Genomic DNA, 17394 nt, shown 5'->3' with positions numbered 1-17394 from the left:
TGTAATATTTTTTTGGTGGTTACACATTTCTCTACATCTCCCCATCCATATGAAGCAGAGTTCCTCCCTAATCCAATTCAAGTGCTACTTGGACAATTGGATAGGAAACTGGAAATTCATCCCTGGTTTGGCACTTATGTCTCTGATGCAAACAAGTAACCTGTAAATGGTTCATCTCCGAGGCCCATGCTTACACTTATCAAGGGTATGAGAACTCGTCAGAGATTTGGGATGCATGGCTAGGCCCTTGTGAAGGTTAGCCTAATAAACACCCATGAACCTACATTTACATTTTAAACACTCGGGGTCTTCCCTTGACTCAGCTGGTGCCACTATATGATGGTTTCCCCCTCTCCTGCAAAGACAGCATGTGCATATACAAATGAACACTCCCTGTCTATGGCTTCTGACCCAGCCAAATTAAGTTGAATAAATGCCTTTGTACGGGCATCTTCATCAGAAAATGCAACCTGTATGAAAATATCGTACTCTTGCTTAAACACTCTCCAATTCTGTGCAATATTATTGTCAAACACAAGTAGACCTGGTTTTCGAAATCTGTCTGCCATGCCAACAAATTATGCCCAAACACACTGTAAGAATATGACCCTTGCATTATATACAAACAAGCTGCTATGTGTGCCTGTAATAACATTCAAATGCACAATAAACTCTTTGAAATACTGTACTTTGTGAAATATGCTTTGAAATGGCTGCATTTGTGAAATAACTGTACTGTAATACTGCACAAACATGCAAACACTTCAGACAACTCAAACAGCTTTGATTAATGCGAAGAAGTAGTGCTTAGCAAAAAAATGAGTTGTTTCCCTTATTTTATATATTTTATGTGATTCAAACTTTATTTCAAACATTTTCCGTAGTTATTTTGAATATTTCTATTAATCTTTACTTTATTTATTTTATTTTACATTTGTTAACCGGGATAGTCTGATTAGATACATGTCCATTTTCAGCGGAGGCCCGGGGAGAAAAGCTCCAAGGTAGAACATACAGTAAAAATCACAAAATGATTACAAGTTACACACAGTTTACAGGCTCCAGTTGAGCAACCAGGTAATATAATCATACATTTTTAAAACAGTGTTGACAAATTGATAAGGCAATGTAACATGATTACAGACTACAGAGGAGGATCTAGTCAGGTTTTGAACAAGGACATAGCCAGTGGGTTTTAAAGTATAGCTTGAGGCTTTTTTTGAACTGAGTAAGAGAGGGTGTAAGAGAGGGTTCAAGAGTAAGATCAGCAGGAAGAGAGTTTCAAGTTTTGCCAACAAAGTTAGCAAAAACAGAGTCTCCAGCAAAGTTGTTGATTTTGGATGTTAATATGTCACAGCTTTGGATATTTCTGTTACTTAGAAATTTGTTTACAGAATTCTGAATGCTTCGCTTCATATTTTGCAAATAAGAAATAGTTTGAGCAAGTCTTAATACCTGAAATTCATTTCTGACCCATTTTGTGAGTTATACGTACAGTACGAATGACTCACTTCTGTATATTCCTTCAATCTTAACTGAGTGCCTCTCAGCCTTGAATCTGGAGAATCTGGATCCCAACTCTGACACCATGTCACATGTCTCTCTCTCTCTCTAGTATAGATGATGAACAGGTGGGGTAGTTCGTTTACATGCTTTATTACATAGAAACACATCACGATGGATAGCAGCAGTACAAAATATAATCAAACTGACTGACAGACTACACAGACATGCATGCTTACATCTCAACAGCTTACTTCAAAATGGCAGTCAGGCTCGAACGTGGTCAGTATTTATACACTTGTTGAAGCCCCTAGAAAGCTTCTTAAAGGCAAACGTACATATTGATCTACAGTACTTAACATTAAAGGGATCATCAGATATAACTAAAAGTGAAACCATCCATTCCAAAACCAGCAAACACATCTGTGCCTCTACTGTAACTGAAATGCTGAGCATCCATCTTGTCTAGGTACAGACACCTACACAGCAAAACATTACCCTGTGGCACAGTTTTTGGGGGGCACATAGCTAAAGTGACATCCAGCTGCAGATAAACATGTCTGTTGTAAATTCCCTGTGGGCAAAAAAAGCACACACTGCCATGCCCATAGCTTTAATAACCAAGTGCACATGGGCAGAAGAAGTAATGAATGCTGTGATCAGTGTGCAGGGCATGCTTATGCAACTACAACATGTAGAAGTGTGCTACAGCATGGAGGAAATCTTGCATGCTACTGTAGTCACATTTATGCTCCAGTATGCATTTTAAGTAATGTTCCCTTAGACACTGTGAAGTGGGTAGCGGTCCACACACACACATATCAATTACAAAGGCACTGCCCATTGTGCACTGCATTTTAATTGCCAATGACATGCCCACTGGATAGCCTGATTCTGAAGCCTGCCATACTCCCTGTAGTTTCATTTTGCATTGGGGACCCATGGACATTATATTCCCCATGTGCATTTGGTTGTTGAAGTTGTGGACATGGCACCGCATTTTTCTCTCTGCTCACAGGAAATTCACAAAACCCATATTTCTCTGCGAATGAAGACCACTTCAGGCATGTGTCACCAACCAAATGCACCACAGGGAAATGTCTTGACACCTAGGCACCTGAACCCTTTTTGTCAGTTCCTTATAAAATGTTTTGTGTTCTAGCAAATCAGTGAGGATTGAAGTCAAACAAATAATGGCAGATATTTGAGTTTCAGACTTCATACCCTTTGAAAAATTCATATTAATGCAAAATCTGTTGTTTTGTCAGCTAAGTTTGCAATAACAATATTTAAAAATTGTCCCCCCATTATTTATGACTTTGTTCAGATTTCATTTGCTAAGAGGGCAAGAGGTATGACAGTGAGACAAGCACTAAAAGGTTCAGCTACTCCCTCCACGTAGTTATGATTCACACACCACCTCCTCCCACCCCTCATCTATCCCCACCCCCATCCAAATTACCAGGTGGACAGACTAAGCCACTTCAGGGAAGCCTTATCAGCCACAGCAGCAGATAGCTGGGTTTTGAGCATCATAAAACAAAGGTACACAACAGAGTTTTAGACTACACCTCCATTAATGGCAAAGCACCCTGTTCTGCAGGAGCAGCAACCTCTTGCTTTACCCATTACTTGGCAGCTGCTAGGTCAAGGAACAATACAACAGACCCTAAACCATGAAAGAGTGCTATTTTTGCTCACATCACTTTCGAGTACCCAAAAAAGGATAGACCCTGGAGACTGAAGGCAGACCTGTCCTACTTCCGCTTATTCTTGAGATTACCAAAGATGTTCTTCCTGCGGTCATTAATCACTTTACTTGTTCTGGGACCCTTCCTGATTATGTTGGACCTGAAGGATTATTACCTACGTGTCCCTATTCAAAGGGAATACAAAAAGCTCCTCAGGTTCATAATTGAGCCCTAGCATTATCAATTTACCTCCTTGCCCTTTGGACTCTGTACTGTATGCAGCCTGTATATGAAATGTCTGGTCAAAGTTATTCCCTTTTTGCAAAGGATGGGGTCTTATTTAACTGTCCTTGGGTAAGTGCTCCTTCAGGCTGCATTACAATAAAAGGTCTTGTACAATCTAAAGATCACCTGCTGATTGTCTTGAACATGTGCAGTGTTTGATTAACCTTCACAAGACAGTTTTTTTTTTTTTCCATTAAGGACGCAGACATTACTTTGGGTTAACAAAACACAAAGGAACAGAGGTTATCCTTCCCTAATGATAACTCACTCTCTCTCTCACTCTCTCTGGAGAACCATTTTTTTGTAGCAAGCCAGCAGGATAGCAAAGGGCTTCCTGAGATTGCTGGTGTGCATGGCATCTTACTACATATGGCACCCTAGCCAGGTCGTATACAAAACAAACAATAGCAATTCCCAAGAACTTCTTGAAACCAGCATTTGCAACCCTAGGACTTTATGTCTCTTGAGCTGCCCTTGATCCAGAAAGAGTCCATGTTGCTGCCCTTGATCCAGAAAGAGTCCATGTTGCTGTGAACCAGGTAAGTAAGATTTAAGGGTGTCTTAGTCTCTGGACACATTTCTTGGAATTTGCCTGAGGTATTCATATGAAGGCTCTTCCCTGGTCATCCTCAAAAAGAAGTTTCTACTTTAACCTGACGGAGATGCAAGCAGTTTTCATAGGTCTCAAGGCTTTCCAAGGGAGATAAATGGACAGTGGCAATATATATATATATATATATATATATATATATATATATATATATATATATATTTTTTTTTTTTTTTTCTATCTCCTACAGTGAAATGTCACTGAATGCCTCTAAATAACATGTAGCTGTATTAGTTATGATAAAATAAATGAAAATGTGCACAAACAAGTGACAAAGATTGATCAATATCTGGCTAGTAGGAAACTGTAGGCTAACCACCGTAGTGACATTTATTTTATTACACACATACTGCCATTTTTATGCAGCCTATTACTAAATGATAAGACACTTAGTTTTTGGAAGACAGGCCCCCAAAAAATGTCAGAGCATGATCAAAAGGGATGGGTGTTAAATGTAAGTAGACAGAAAAGTAGCTACAGATGGGCATGAATGTGTTAATGAACCTACACTTGGCATGCTCTGTAATCTCTGCATATCCATGAATGTGTTAATGAACCTACACTTGGCATGCTCTGTAATCTCTGCATATCCATGAATGTGTTAATGAATCTACACTTGGCATGCTCTGTAATCTCTGCATATCCATGAATGTGTTAATGAACCTACACTTGGCATGCTCTGTAACCTCTGCATGTCCATGAATGTGTTAATGAACCTACACTTGGCATGCTCTGTAACCTCTGCATGTCCATGAATGTGTTAATGAACCTACACTTGGCATGCTCTGTAATCTCTGCATATCCATGAATGTGTTAATGAACCTACACTTGGCATGCTCTGTAACCTCTGCATGTCCATGAATGTGTTAATGAACCTACACTTGGCATGCTCTGTAACCTCTGCATGTCCATGAATGTGTTAATGAACCTACACTTGGCATGCTCTGTAACCTCTGCATGTCCACGAATGTGTTAATGAACCTACACTTGGCATGCTCTGTAATCTCTGCATATCCATGAATGTGTTAATGAACCTACACTTGGCATGCTCTGTAATCTCTGCATATCCATGAATGTGTTAATGAACCTACACTTGGCATGCTCTGTAACCTCTGCATGTCCATGAATGTGTTAATGAACCTACACTTGGCATGCTCTGTAACCTCTGCATGTCCATGAATGTGTTAATGAACCTACACTTGGCATGCTCTGTAATCTCTGCATATCCATGAATGTGTTAATGAACCTACACTTGGCATGCTCTGTAATCTCTGCATATCCATGAATGTGTTAATGAACCTACACTTGGCATGCTCTGTAATCTCTGCATATCCATGAATGTGTTAATGAACCTACACTTGGCATGCTCTGTAATCTCTGCATATCCATGAATGTGTTAATGAATCTACACTTGGCATGCTCTGTAACCTCTGCATGTCCATGAATGTGTTAACGAACCTACACTTGGCATGCTCTGTAATCTCTGCATATCCATGAATGTGTTAATGAACCTACACTCGGCATGCTCTGTAATCTCTGCATGTCCATGAATGTGTTAATGAATCTACACTCGGCATGCTCTGTAATCTCTGCATATCCATGAATGTGTTAATGAACCTACACTTGGCATGCTCTGTAACCTCTGCATGTCCATGAATGTGTTAATGAACCTACACTTGGCATGCTCTGTAATCTCTGCATATCCATGAATGTGTTAATGAACCTACACTTGGCATGCTCTGTAACCTCTGCATGTCCATGAATGTGTTAATGAACCTACACTTGGCATGCTCTGTAATCTCTGCATATCCATGAATGTGTTAATGAACCTACACTTGGCATGCTCTGTAACCTCTGCATGTCCATGAATGTGTTAATGAACCTACACTTGGCATGCTCTGTAACCTCTGCATGTCCATGAATGTGTTAATGAACCTACACTTGGCATGCTCTGTAACCTCTGCATGTCCATGAATGTGTTAATGAACCTACACTTGGCATGCTCTGTAATCTCTGCATATCCATGAATGTGTTAATGAACCTACACTTGGCATGCTCTGTAACCTCTGCATGTCCATGAATGTGTTAATGAACCTACACTTGGCATGCTCTGTAACCTCTGCATGTCCATGAATGTGTTAATGAACCTACACTTGGCATGCTCTGTAATCTCTGCATATCCATGAATGTGTTAATGAACCTACACTTGGCATGCTCTGTAATCTCTGCATATCCATGAATGTGTTAATAAACCTACACTTGGCATGCTCTGTAATCTCTGCATATCCATGAATGTGTTAATGAACCTACACTTGGCATGCTCTGTAATCTCTGCATGTCCATGAATGTGTTAATGAACCTACACTTGGCATGCTCTGTAACCTCTGCATGTCCATGAATGTGTTAATGAACCTACACTTGGCATGCTCTGTAATCTCTGCATATCCATGAATGTGTTAATGAACCTACACTTGGCATGCTCTGTAATCTCTGCATATCCATGAATGTGTTAATGAACCTACACTTGGCATGCTCTGTAACCTCTGCATGTCCATGAATGTGTTAATGAACCTACACTCGGCATGCTCTGTAATCTCTGCATGTCCATGAATGTGTTAATGAACCTACACTTGGCATGCTCTGTAATCTCTGCATATCCATGAATGTGTTAATGAACCTACACTTGGCATGCTCTGTAATCTCTGCATATCCATGAATGTGTTAATGAACCTACACTTGGCATGCTCTGTAATCTCTGCATATCCATGAATGTGTTAATAAACCTACACTTGGCATGCTCTGTAATCTCTGCATGTCCATGAATGTGTTAATGAACCTACACTTGGCATGCTCTGTAATCTCTGCATATCCATGAATGTGTTAATGAACCTACACTTGGCATGCTCTGTAATCTCTGCATGTCCATGAATGTGTTAATGAACCTACACTTGGCATGCTCTGTAACCTCTGCATGTCCATGAATGTGTTAATGAACCTACACTTGGCATGCTCTGTAACCTCTGCATGTCCATGAATGTGTTAATGAACCTACACTTGGCATGCTCTGTAATCTCTGCATATCCATGAATGTGTTAATGAACCTACACTTGGCATGCTCTGTAATCTCTGCATGTCCATGAATGTGTTAATGAACCTACACTTGGCATGCTCTGTAACCTCTGCATGTCCATGAATGTGTTAATGAACCTACACTTGGCATGCTCTGTAACCTCTGCATGTCCATGAATGTGTTAATGAACCTACACTTGGCATGCTCTGTAATCTCTGCATATCCATGAATGTGTTAATGAACCTACACTTGGCATGCTCTGTAATCTCTGCATATCCATGAATGTGTTAATGAACCTACACTTGGCATGCTCTGTAACCTCTGCATGTCCATGAATGTGTTAATGAACCTACACTTGGCATGCTCTGTAATCTCTGCATGTCCATGAATGTGTTAATGAACCTACACTTGGCATGCTCTGTAATCTCTGCATGTCCATGAATGTGTTAATGAACCTACACTTGGCATGCTCTGTAATCTCTGCATGTCCATGAATGTGTTAATGAACCTACACTTGGCATGCTCTGTAATCTCTGCATATCCATGAATGTGTTAATGAACCTACACTTGGCATGCTCTGTAATCTCTGCATATCCATGAATGTGTTAATGAACCTACACTTGGCATGCTCTGTAATCTCTGCATATCCATGAATGTGTTAATGAACCTACACTTGGCATGCTCTGTAATCTCTGCATATCCATGAATGTGTTAATGAACCTACACTTGGCATGCTCTGTAATCTCTGCATATCCATGAATGTGTTAATGAACCTACACTTGGCATGCTCTGTAATCTCTGCATATCCATGAATGTGTTAATGAACCTACACTTGGCATGCTCTGTAATCTCTGCATATCCATGAATGTGTTAATGAACCTACACTTGGCATGCTCTGTAATCTCTGCATATCCATGAATGTGTTAATGAACCTACACTTGGCATGCTCTGTAATCTCTGCATATCCATGAATGTGTTAATGAACCTACACTTGGCATGCTCTGTAATCTCTGCATATCCATGAATGTGTTAATGAACCTACACTTGGCATGCTCTGTAATCTCTGCATATCCATGAATGTGTTAATGAACCTACACTTGGCATGCTCTGTAATCTCTGCATATCCATGAATGTGTTAATGAACCTACACTTGGCATGCTCTGTAATCTCTGCATATCCATGAATGTGTTAATGAACCTACACTTGGCATGCTCTGTAATCTCTGCATATCCATGAATGTGTTAATGAACCTACACTTGGCATGCTCTGTAATCTCTGCATATCCATGAATGTGTTAATGAACCTACACTTGGCATGCTCTGTAATCTCTGCATGTCCATGAATGTGTTAATGAACCTACACTTGGCATGCTCTGTAATCTCTGCATGTCCATGAATGTGTTAATGAACCTACACTTGGCATGCTCTGTAATCTCTGCATATCCATGAATGTGTTAATGAACCTACACTTGGCATGCTCTGTAATCTCTGCATATCCATGAATGTGTTAATGAACCTACACTTGGCATGCTCTGTAATCTCTGCATATCCATGAATGTGTTAATGAACCTACACTTGGCATGCTCTGTAATCTCTGCATATCCATGAATGTGTTAATGAACCTACACTTGGCATGCTCTGTAATCTCTGCATGTCCATGAATGTGTTAATGAACCTACACTTGGCATGCTCTGTAACCTCTGCATGTCCATGAATGTGTTAATGAACCTACACTTGGCATGCTCTGTAATCTCTGCATATCCATGAATGTGTTAATGAACCTACACTTGGCATGCTCTGTAATCTCTGCATATCCATGAATGTGTTAATGAACCTACACTTGGCATGCTCTGTAATCTCTGCATATCCATGAATGTGTTAATGAACCTACACTTGGCATGCTCTGTAATCTCTGCATATCCATGAATGTGTTAATGAACCTACACTTGGCATGCTCTGTAACCTCTGCATGTCCATGAATGTGTTAATGAACCTACACTTGGCATGCTCTGTAACCTCTGCATGTCCATGAATGTGTTAATGAACCTACACTTGGCATGCTCTGTAACCTCTGCATGTCCATGAATGTGTTAATGAACCTACACTTGGCATGCTCTGTAACCTCTGCATGTCCATGAATGTGTTAATGAACCTACACTTGGCATGCTCTGTAATCTCTGCATATCCATGAATGTGTTAATGAACCTACACTTGGCATGCTCTGTAATCTCTGCATATCCATGAATGTGTTAATGAACCTACACTTGGCATGCTCTGTAACCTCTGCATGTCCATGAATGTGTTAATGAACCTACACTTGGCATGCTCTGTAACCTCTGCATGTCCATGAATGTGTTAATGAACCTACACTTGGCATGCTCTGTAATCTCTGCATATCCATGAATGTGTTAATGAACCTACACTTGGCATGCTCTGTAATCTCTGCATATCCATGAATGTGTTAATGAACCTACACTTGGCATGCTCTGTAATCTCTGCATATCCATGAATGTGTTAATGAACCTACACTTGGCATGCTCTGTAATCTCTGCATATCCATGAATGTGTTAATGAACCTACACTTGGCATGCTCTGTAATCTCTGCATATCCATGAATGTGTTAATGAACCTACACTTGGCATGCTCTGTAATCTCTGCATATCCATGAATGTGTTAATGAACCTACACTTGGCATGCTCTGTAATCTCTGCATATCCATGAATGTGTTAATGAACCTACACTTGGCATGCTCTGTAATCTCTGCATATCCATGAATGTGTTAATGAACCTACACTTGGCATGCTCTGTAATCTCTGCATGTCCATGAATGTGTTAATGAACCTACACTTGGCATGCTCTGTAATCTCTGCATATCCATGAATGTGTTAATGAACCTACACTTGGCATGCTCTGTAATCTCTGCATATCCATGAATGTGTTAATGAACCTACACTTGGCATGCTCTGTAACCTCTGCATGTCCATGAATGTGTTAATGAACCTACACTTGGCATGCTCTGTAATCTCTGCATGTCCATGAATGTGTTAATGAACCTACACTTGGCATGCTCTGTAATCTCTGCATATCCATGAATGTGTTAATGAACCTACACTCGGTATGCTCTGTAATCTCTGCATGTCCATGAATGTGTTAATGAACCTACACTTGGCATGCTCTGTAATCTCTGCATATCCATGAATGTGTTAATGAACCTACACTTGGCATGCTCTGTAATCTCTGCATATCCATGAATGTGTTAATGAACCTACACTTGGCATGCTCTGTAATCTCTGCATATCCATGAATGTGTTAATGAACCTACACTTGGCATGCTCTGTAATCTCTGCATATCCATGAATGTGTTAATGAACCTACACTTGGCATGCTCTGTAATCTCTGCATATCCATGAATGTGTTAATGAACCTACACTTGGCATGCTCTGTAATCTCTGCATATCCATGAATGTGTTAATGAACCTACACTTGGCATGCTCTGTAATCTCTGCATATCCATGAATGTGTTAATGAACCTACACTTGGCATGCTCTGTAATCTCTGCATATCCATGAATGTGTTAATGAACCTACACTTGGCATGCTCTGTAATCTCTGCATATCCATGAATGTGTTAATGAACCTACACTTGGCATGCTCTGTAACCTCTGCATATCCATGAATGTGTTAATGAACCTACACTTGGCATGCTCTGTAATCTCTGCATATCCATGAATGTGTTAATGAACCTACACTTGGCATGCTCTGTAATCTCTGCATATCCATGAATGTGTTAATGAACCTACACTTGGCATGCTCTGTAATCTCTGCATATCCATGAATGTGTTAATGAACCTACACTTGGCATGCTCTGTAATCTCTGCATATCCATGAATGTGTTAATGAACCTACACTTGGCATGCTCTGTAATCTCTGCATATCCATGAATGTGTTAATGAACCTACACTTGGCATGCTCTGTAATCTCTGCATATCCATGAATGTGTTAATGAACCTACACTTGGCATGCTCTGTAATCTCTGCATATCCATGAATGTGTTAATGAACCTACACTTGGCATGCTCTGTAATCTCTGCATATCCATGAATGTGTTAATGAACCTACACTTGGCATGCTCTGTAACCTCTGCATATCCATGAATGTGTTAATGAACCTACACTTGGCATGCTCTGTAATCTCTGCATATCCATGAATGTGTTAATGAACCTACACTTGGCATGCTCTGTAATCTCTGCATATCCATGAATGTGTTAATGAACCTACACTTGGCATGCTCTGTAACCTCTGCATATCCATGAATGTGTTAATGAACCTACACTTGGCATGCTCTGTAATCTCTGCATATCCATGAATGTGTTAATGAACCTACACTTGGCATGCTCTGTAATCTCTGCATATCCATGAATGTGTTAATGAACCTACACTTGGCATGCTCTGTAATCTCTGCATATCCATGAATGTGTTAATGAACCTACACTTGGCATGCTCTGTAATCTCTGCATATCCATGAATGTGTTAATGAACCTACACTTGGCATGCTCTGTAATCTCTGCATATCCATGAATGTGTTAATGAACCTACACTTGGCATGCTCTGTAATCTCTGCATATCCATGAATGTGTTAATGAACCTACACTTGGCATGCTCTGTAATCTCTGCATATCCATGAATGTGTTAATGAACCTACACTTGGCATGCTCTGTAATCTCTGCATATCCATGAATGTGTTAATGAACCTACACTTGGCATGCTCTGTAATCTCTGCATATCCATGAATGTGTTAATGAACCTACACTTGGCATGCTCTGTAATCTCTGCATATCCATGAATGTGTTAATGAACCTACACTTGGCATGCTCTGTAATCTCTGCATATCCATGAATGTGTTAATGAACCTACACTTGGCATGCTCTGTAATCTCTGCATATCCATGAATGTGTTAATGAACCTACACTTGGCATGCTCTGTAATCTCTGCATATCCATGAATGTGTTAATAAACCTACACTTGGCATGCTCTGTAATCTCTGCATATCCATGAATGTGTTAATGAACCTACACTTGGCATGCTCTGTAATCTCTGCATGTCCACGAATGTGTTAATAAACCTACACTTGGCATGCTCTGTAATCTCTGCATATCCATGAATGTGTTAATGAACCTACACTTGGCATGCTCTGTAACCTCTGCATATCCATGAATGTGTTAATGAACCTACACTTGGCATGCTCTGTAATCTCTGCATGTCCATGAATGTGTTAATGAACCTACACTTGGCATGCTCTGTAATCTCTGCATATCCATGAATGTGTTAATGAACCTACACTTGGCATGCTCTGTAATCTCTGCATATCCATGAATGTGTTAATAAACCTACACTTGGCATGCTCTGTAACCTCTGCATGTCCATGAATGTGTTAATGAACCTACACTTGGCATGCTCTGTAATCTCTGCATATCCATGAATGTGTTAATAAACCTACACTTGGCATGCTCTGTAATCTCTGCATATCCATGAATGTGTTAATGAACCTACACTTGGCATGCTCTGTAACCTCTGCATATCCATGAATGTGTTAATGAACCTACACTTGGCATGCTCTGTAATCTCTGTATATCCATGAATGTGTTAATGAACCTACACTTGGCATGCTCTGTAATCTCTGCATGTCCATGAATGTGTTAATGAACCTACACTTGGCATGCTCTGTAATCTCTGCATGTCCATGAATGTGTTAATGAACCTACACTTGGCATGCTCTGTAATCTCTGCATATCCATGAATGTGTTAATGAACCTACACTTGGCATGCTCTGTAACCTCTGCATATCCATGAATGTGTTAATGAACCTACACTTGGCATGCTCTGTAATCTCTGCATATCCATGAATGTGTTAATGAACCTACACTTGGCATGCTCTGTAATCTCTGCATATCCATGAATGTGTTAATGAATCTACACTTGGCATGCTCTGTAACCTCTGCATATCCATGAATGTGTTAATGAACCTACACTTGGCATGCTCTGTAATCTCTGTATATCCATGAATGTGTTAATGAACCTACACTTGGCATGCTCTGTAATCTCTGCATATCCATGAATGTGTTAATGAACCTACACTTGGCATGCTCTGTAACCTCTGCATGTCCATGAATGTGTTAATGAACCTACACTTGGCATGCTCTGTAATCTCTGCATATCCATGAATGTGTTAATGAACCTACACTTGGCATGCTCTGTAACCTCTGCATGTCCACGAATGTGTTAATGAACCTACACTTGGCATGCTCTGTAATCTCTGCATATCCATGAATGTGTTAATGAACCTACACTTGGCATGCTCTGTAACCTCTGCATGTCCATGAATGTGTTAATGAACCTACACTTGGCATGCTCTGTAATCTCTGCATATCCATGAATGTGTTAATGAACCTACACTTGGCATGCTCTGTAATCTCTGCATATCCATGAATGTGTTAATGAACCTACACTTGGCATGCTCTGTAATCTCTGCATATCCATGAATGTGTTAATGAATCTACACTTGGCATGCTCTGTAACCTCTGCATATCCATGAATGTGTTAATGAACCTACACTTGGCATGCTCTGTAATCTCTGTATATCCATGAATGTGTTAATGAACCTACACTTGGCATGCTCTGTAATCTCTGCATATCCATGAATGTGTTAATGAATCTACACTTGGCATGCTCTGTAACCTCTGCATATCCATGAATGTGTTAATGAACCTACACTTGGCATGCTCTGTAATCTCTGTATATCCATGAATGTGTTAATGAACCTACACTTGGCATGCTCTGTAATCTCTGCATATCCATGAATGTGTTAATGAACCTACACTTGGCATGCTCTGTAACCTCTGCATGTCCATGAATGTGTTAATGAACCTACACTTGGCATGCTCTGTAATCTCTGCATATCCATGAATGTGTTAATGAACCTACACTTGGCATGCTCTGTAACCTCTGCATGTCCATGAATGTGTTAATGAACCTACACTTGGCATGCTCTGTAATCTCTGCATATCCATGAATGTGTTAATGAACCTACACTTGGCATGCTCTGTAACCTCTGCATGTCCATGAATGTGTTAATGAACCTACACTTGGCATGCTCTGTAACCTCTGCATGTCCATGAATGTGTTAATGAACCTACACTTGGCATGCTCTGTAATCTCTGCATGTCCACGAATGTGTTAATGAACCTACACTTGGCATGCTCTGTAACCTCTGCATGTCCATGAATGTGTTAATGAACCTACACTTGGCATGCTCTGTAATCTCTGCATATCCATGAATGTGTTAATGAACCTACACTTGGCATGCTCTGTAATCTCTGCATATCCATGAATGTGTTAATGAACCTACACTTGGCATGCTCTGTAACCTCTGCATATCCATGAATGTGTTAATGAACCTACACTTGGCATGCTCTGTAATCTCTGCATGTCCATGAATGTGTTAATGAACCTACACTTGGCATGCTCTGTAATCTCTGCATATCCATGAATGTGTTAATGAATCTACACTTGGCATGCTCTGTAATCTCTGCATATCCATGAATGTGTTAATGAACCTACACTTGGCATGCTCTGTAATCTCTGCATGTCCATGAATGTGTTAATGAACCTACACTTGGCATGCTCTGTAACCTCTGCATGTCCATGAATGTGTTAATGAACCTACACTTGGCATGCTCTGTAACCTCTGCATATCCATGAATGTGTTAATGAACCTACACTTGGCATGCTCTGTAACCTCTGCATGTCCATGAATGTGTTAATGAACCTACACTTGGCATGCTCTGTAACCTCTGCATATCCATGAATGTGTTAATGAACCTACACTTGGCATGCTCTGTAATCTCTGCATATCCATGAATGTGTTAATGAACCTACACTTGGCATGCTCTGTAATCTCTGCATATCCATGAATGTGTTAATGAACCTGCACTTGGCATGCTCTGTAATCTCTGCATGTCATACTGCATGGGGGATGAGGCAACATATCTCAACCCATTGCTCATGCTGTTATAATTATTGTTACAGCCACCAACCCGATTCCTCAATCTTCTAGCTACTCCAAGTGATTTCTTACCAGCACACAAGGCACAGCACAAGTTAAGCATTTCACTTTGCCACTGGAAAGTAACATATGTGCAAACAGCACACAAATGCAACTACTATCAGCATCCAAAGTGCCAGAACTACAGCAGGTACCTTCACAAATAATAGCACAATGTGCATTATGTAGCCTCTCCTGTATGCTTCTGAAGCTACAGTGCCACCCTGTGGTTTAGTGAAGGCACTAACTGCAGTTTATTCTTTAGACACCATGGTAATTCTCTGGTAACTCACCAGAAAGTGAAGCACACATAAACTTCTTCAAACAGCATGATATCTGTCCAATGCGCAGGTTACATTATTCCTAGTGAGTATAAATAATAGCCAATGGAAAAACTATGACAAACTGCAGAGGGAGTAAAGGATCAGGTACAAATGAACCATTAAAAATATTTCTCGAAAGATTAAAACATGGATAAGTTAATGCTGACTGGAAAGAGAGACAGAAGACAGGCAAGTCAGCAACCATTCTTCAGTAGGGTGAAATATGATCAGAAATCTTTCATTTAAACTATATTTTAAGCTGTATGGAAACTGACAAAATAACAATACAGTCTGCAACACTCTGAGAATACTGCAATAAAACAACTTCACAATCAAATTAAGCTACTCTGTAGACCTTGTTAATCTCAGCTTTTGCAAAGTTAATAGTTATGCATTATTAAAGAATGTAGAAACCTGCCAAAAGTAATTAATGTCATCAGCATTTTACTTCATTAGTAATAACACATTCAAAAATAGATACATACCTTTTCTAAACTCATATGGAGCTCCAGGGATCTTTGCAGATGAGCCTTCTTTTCCAGCATTTTATTAATGAATCCTTCATAGATGGATTTTATTTCATTGCACTTGGGTTGAATGCAGTCCACTGCATAGTGATTGTTCTTAATCAGCTGATTTCCTTCATGTTCTAGAGCTCTGGCCTTTTCCACTGGCTCCTGCAAAAACAGCAAAAGTTACCTCTGTGATCTAATGCTCAGTAGTGGTTTTAACTCACAATGATGTGGCCATTTTACAACAATTTGTAGAGCACATTATACTCTTTGTATACTACCTTATAACCCAAGTAATATATATATATGAGTCACCTTCATTTCGTTGACAGTTCATTTCACTGACAATCAAGTCAGCAGGCCCAATTCACTAAAACTTAATTTCACCGACACTCATTTCGTCGACAATGATATATGGCTTATTCCCTACTGTAGAGTGACCCTGGAGTTAGAATAGATAGTAAGGGGGGTGTGGGGGGGCACAGCTTCCCACAATGGGGGGTGTGGGGGTGCTCTACAGCAAAGTGTTTTAGAAAGTGTTTACTACACATACTCTTTCCTGTCTTAAGCTGCAATATAGTTCTACTTGTAGTAGTACGAATTATGCTGATGGTAAAACCATTTTAGACTTGCCCCAAATATAAACTTTTTCATCTGAATTGCCATTCAGGATTTCTCCAAACTGCTATGCAAACTTTGACTAACAAAATACAGTTCATAGAGACATCTCTGTATCAAATACTACTGAATATTAAATGAGGGAGTACAGTAAAATATGGCTGGTCCATGCCAGATTAGTACACTGTTCAGTCACCCAGTAAGCTGATGTTGTATTGATATTAGCCTGTTGGTGAGGGTTGCTGTAATGTTTAGTGTATAACTGAATAAGCATATTTATTATTTCTCAAAGGATGGCATAAGATACATAGTGTAGCTGTGCAATCTAAGAAAACAAGTTACACAATCTTATTTTCCATGCACAGTGTGCTTATACTATAAATGGTATCCCAGACATTTTAGTGTAAAGCACTGTGCCCAGGGAAGCAGCCCAGCACTGTCTTTCACTTGGTTTTTAAATGACAGCAACACTTATTACTATAATTATTTTTTTAATTCAATTTAAACGATGCAGCCAAACATTGTAAAATGTGACCAGTCCTTTCAATTAGTACTAAACATCTGATTTTACTTCTAGCTCAGTGCAGATTTTGTGAATTAATTCCTAAGGATGTCCTGGTGACTTGGTAAAGAGTTCAAACTACAAATTCACTATGCATATGAATGAAGGCTTTACTCCAAATA

General features: G+C 39.9%; 1 protein-coding gene across 1 annotated transcript in view; it reads right to left on the bottom strand.

Moving 5' to 3' along the window:
* Positions 1-17394, bottom strand: part of MCF2L (MCF.2 cell line derived transforming sequence like) — a 1071259-nt gene that overhangs the window by 345381 nt on the left and 708484 nt on the right. Inside the window, exon 11 of the mRNA XM_044071884.1 lies at positions 16066-16257. Coding sequence (XP_043927819.1) covers positions 16066-16257 — 192 coding nt within the window. The remainder of the gene's footprint in view (positions 1-16065; positions 16258-17394) is intronic.

The sequence above is a fragment of the Protopterus annectens genome, chromosome 5.part0, assembly GCF_019279795.1.
Source record: "Protopterus annectens isolate FY-2018-M chromosome 5.part0, PAN1.0, whole genome shotgun sequence".
Classification (NCBI taxonomy): domain Eukaryota; kingdom Metazoa; phylum Chordata; order Ceratodontiformes; family Protopteridae; genus Protopterus; species Protopterus annectens.
The sequence above is the reverse complement of the archived record's forward strand: the minus strand, read 5'-3'. Positions and strand labels throughout refer to the sequence as shown.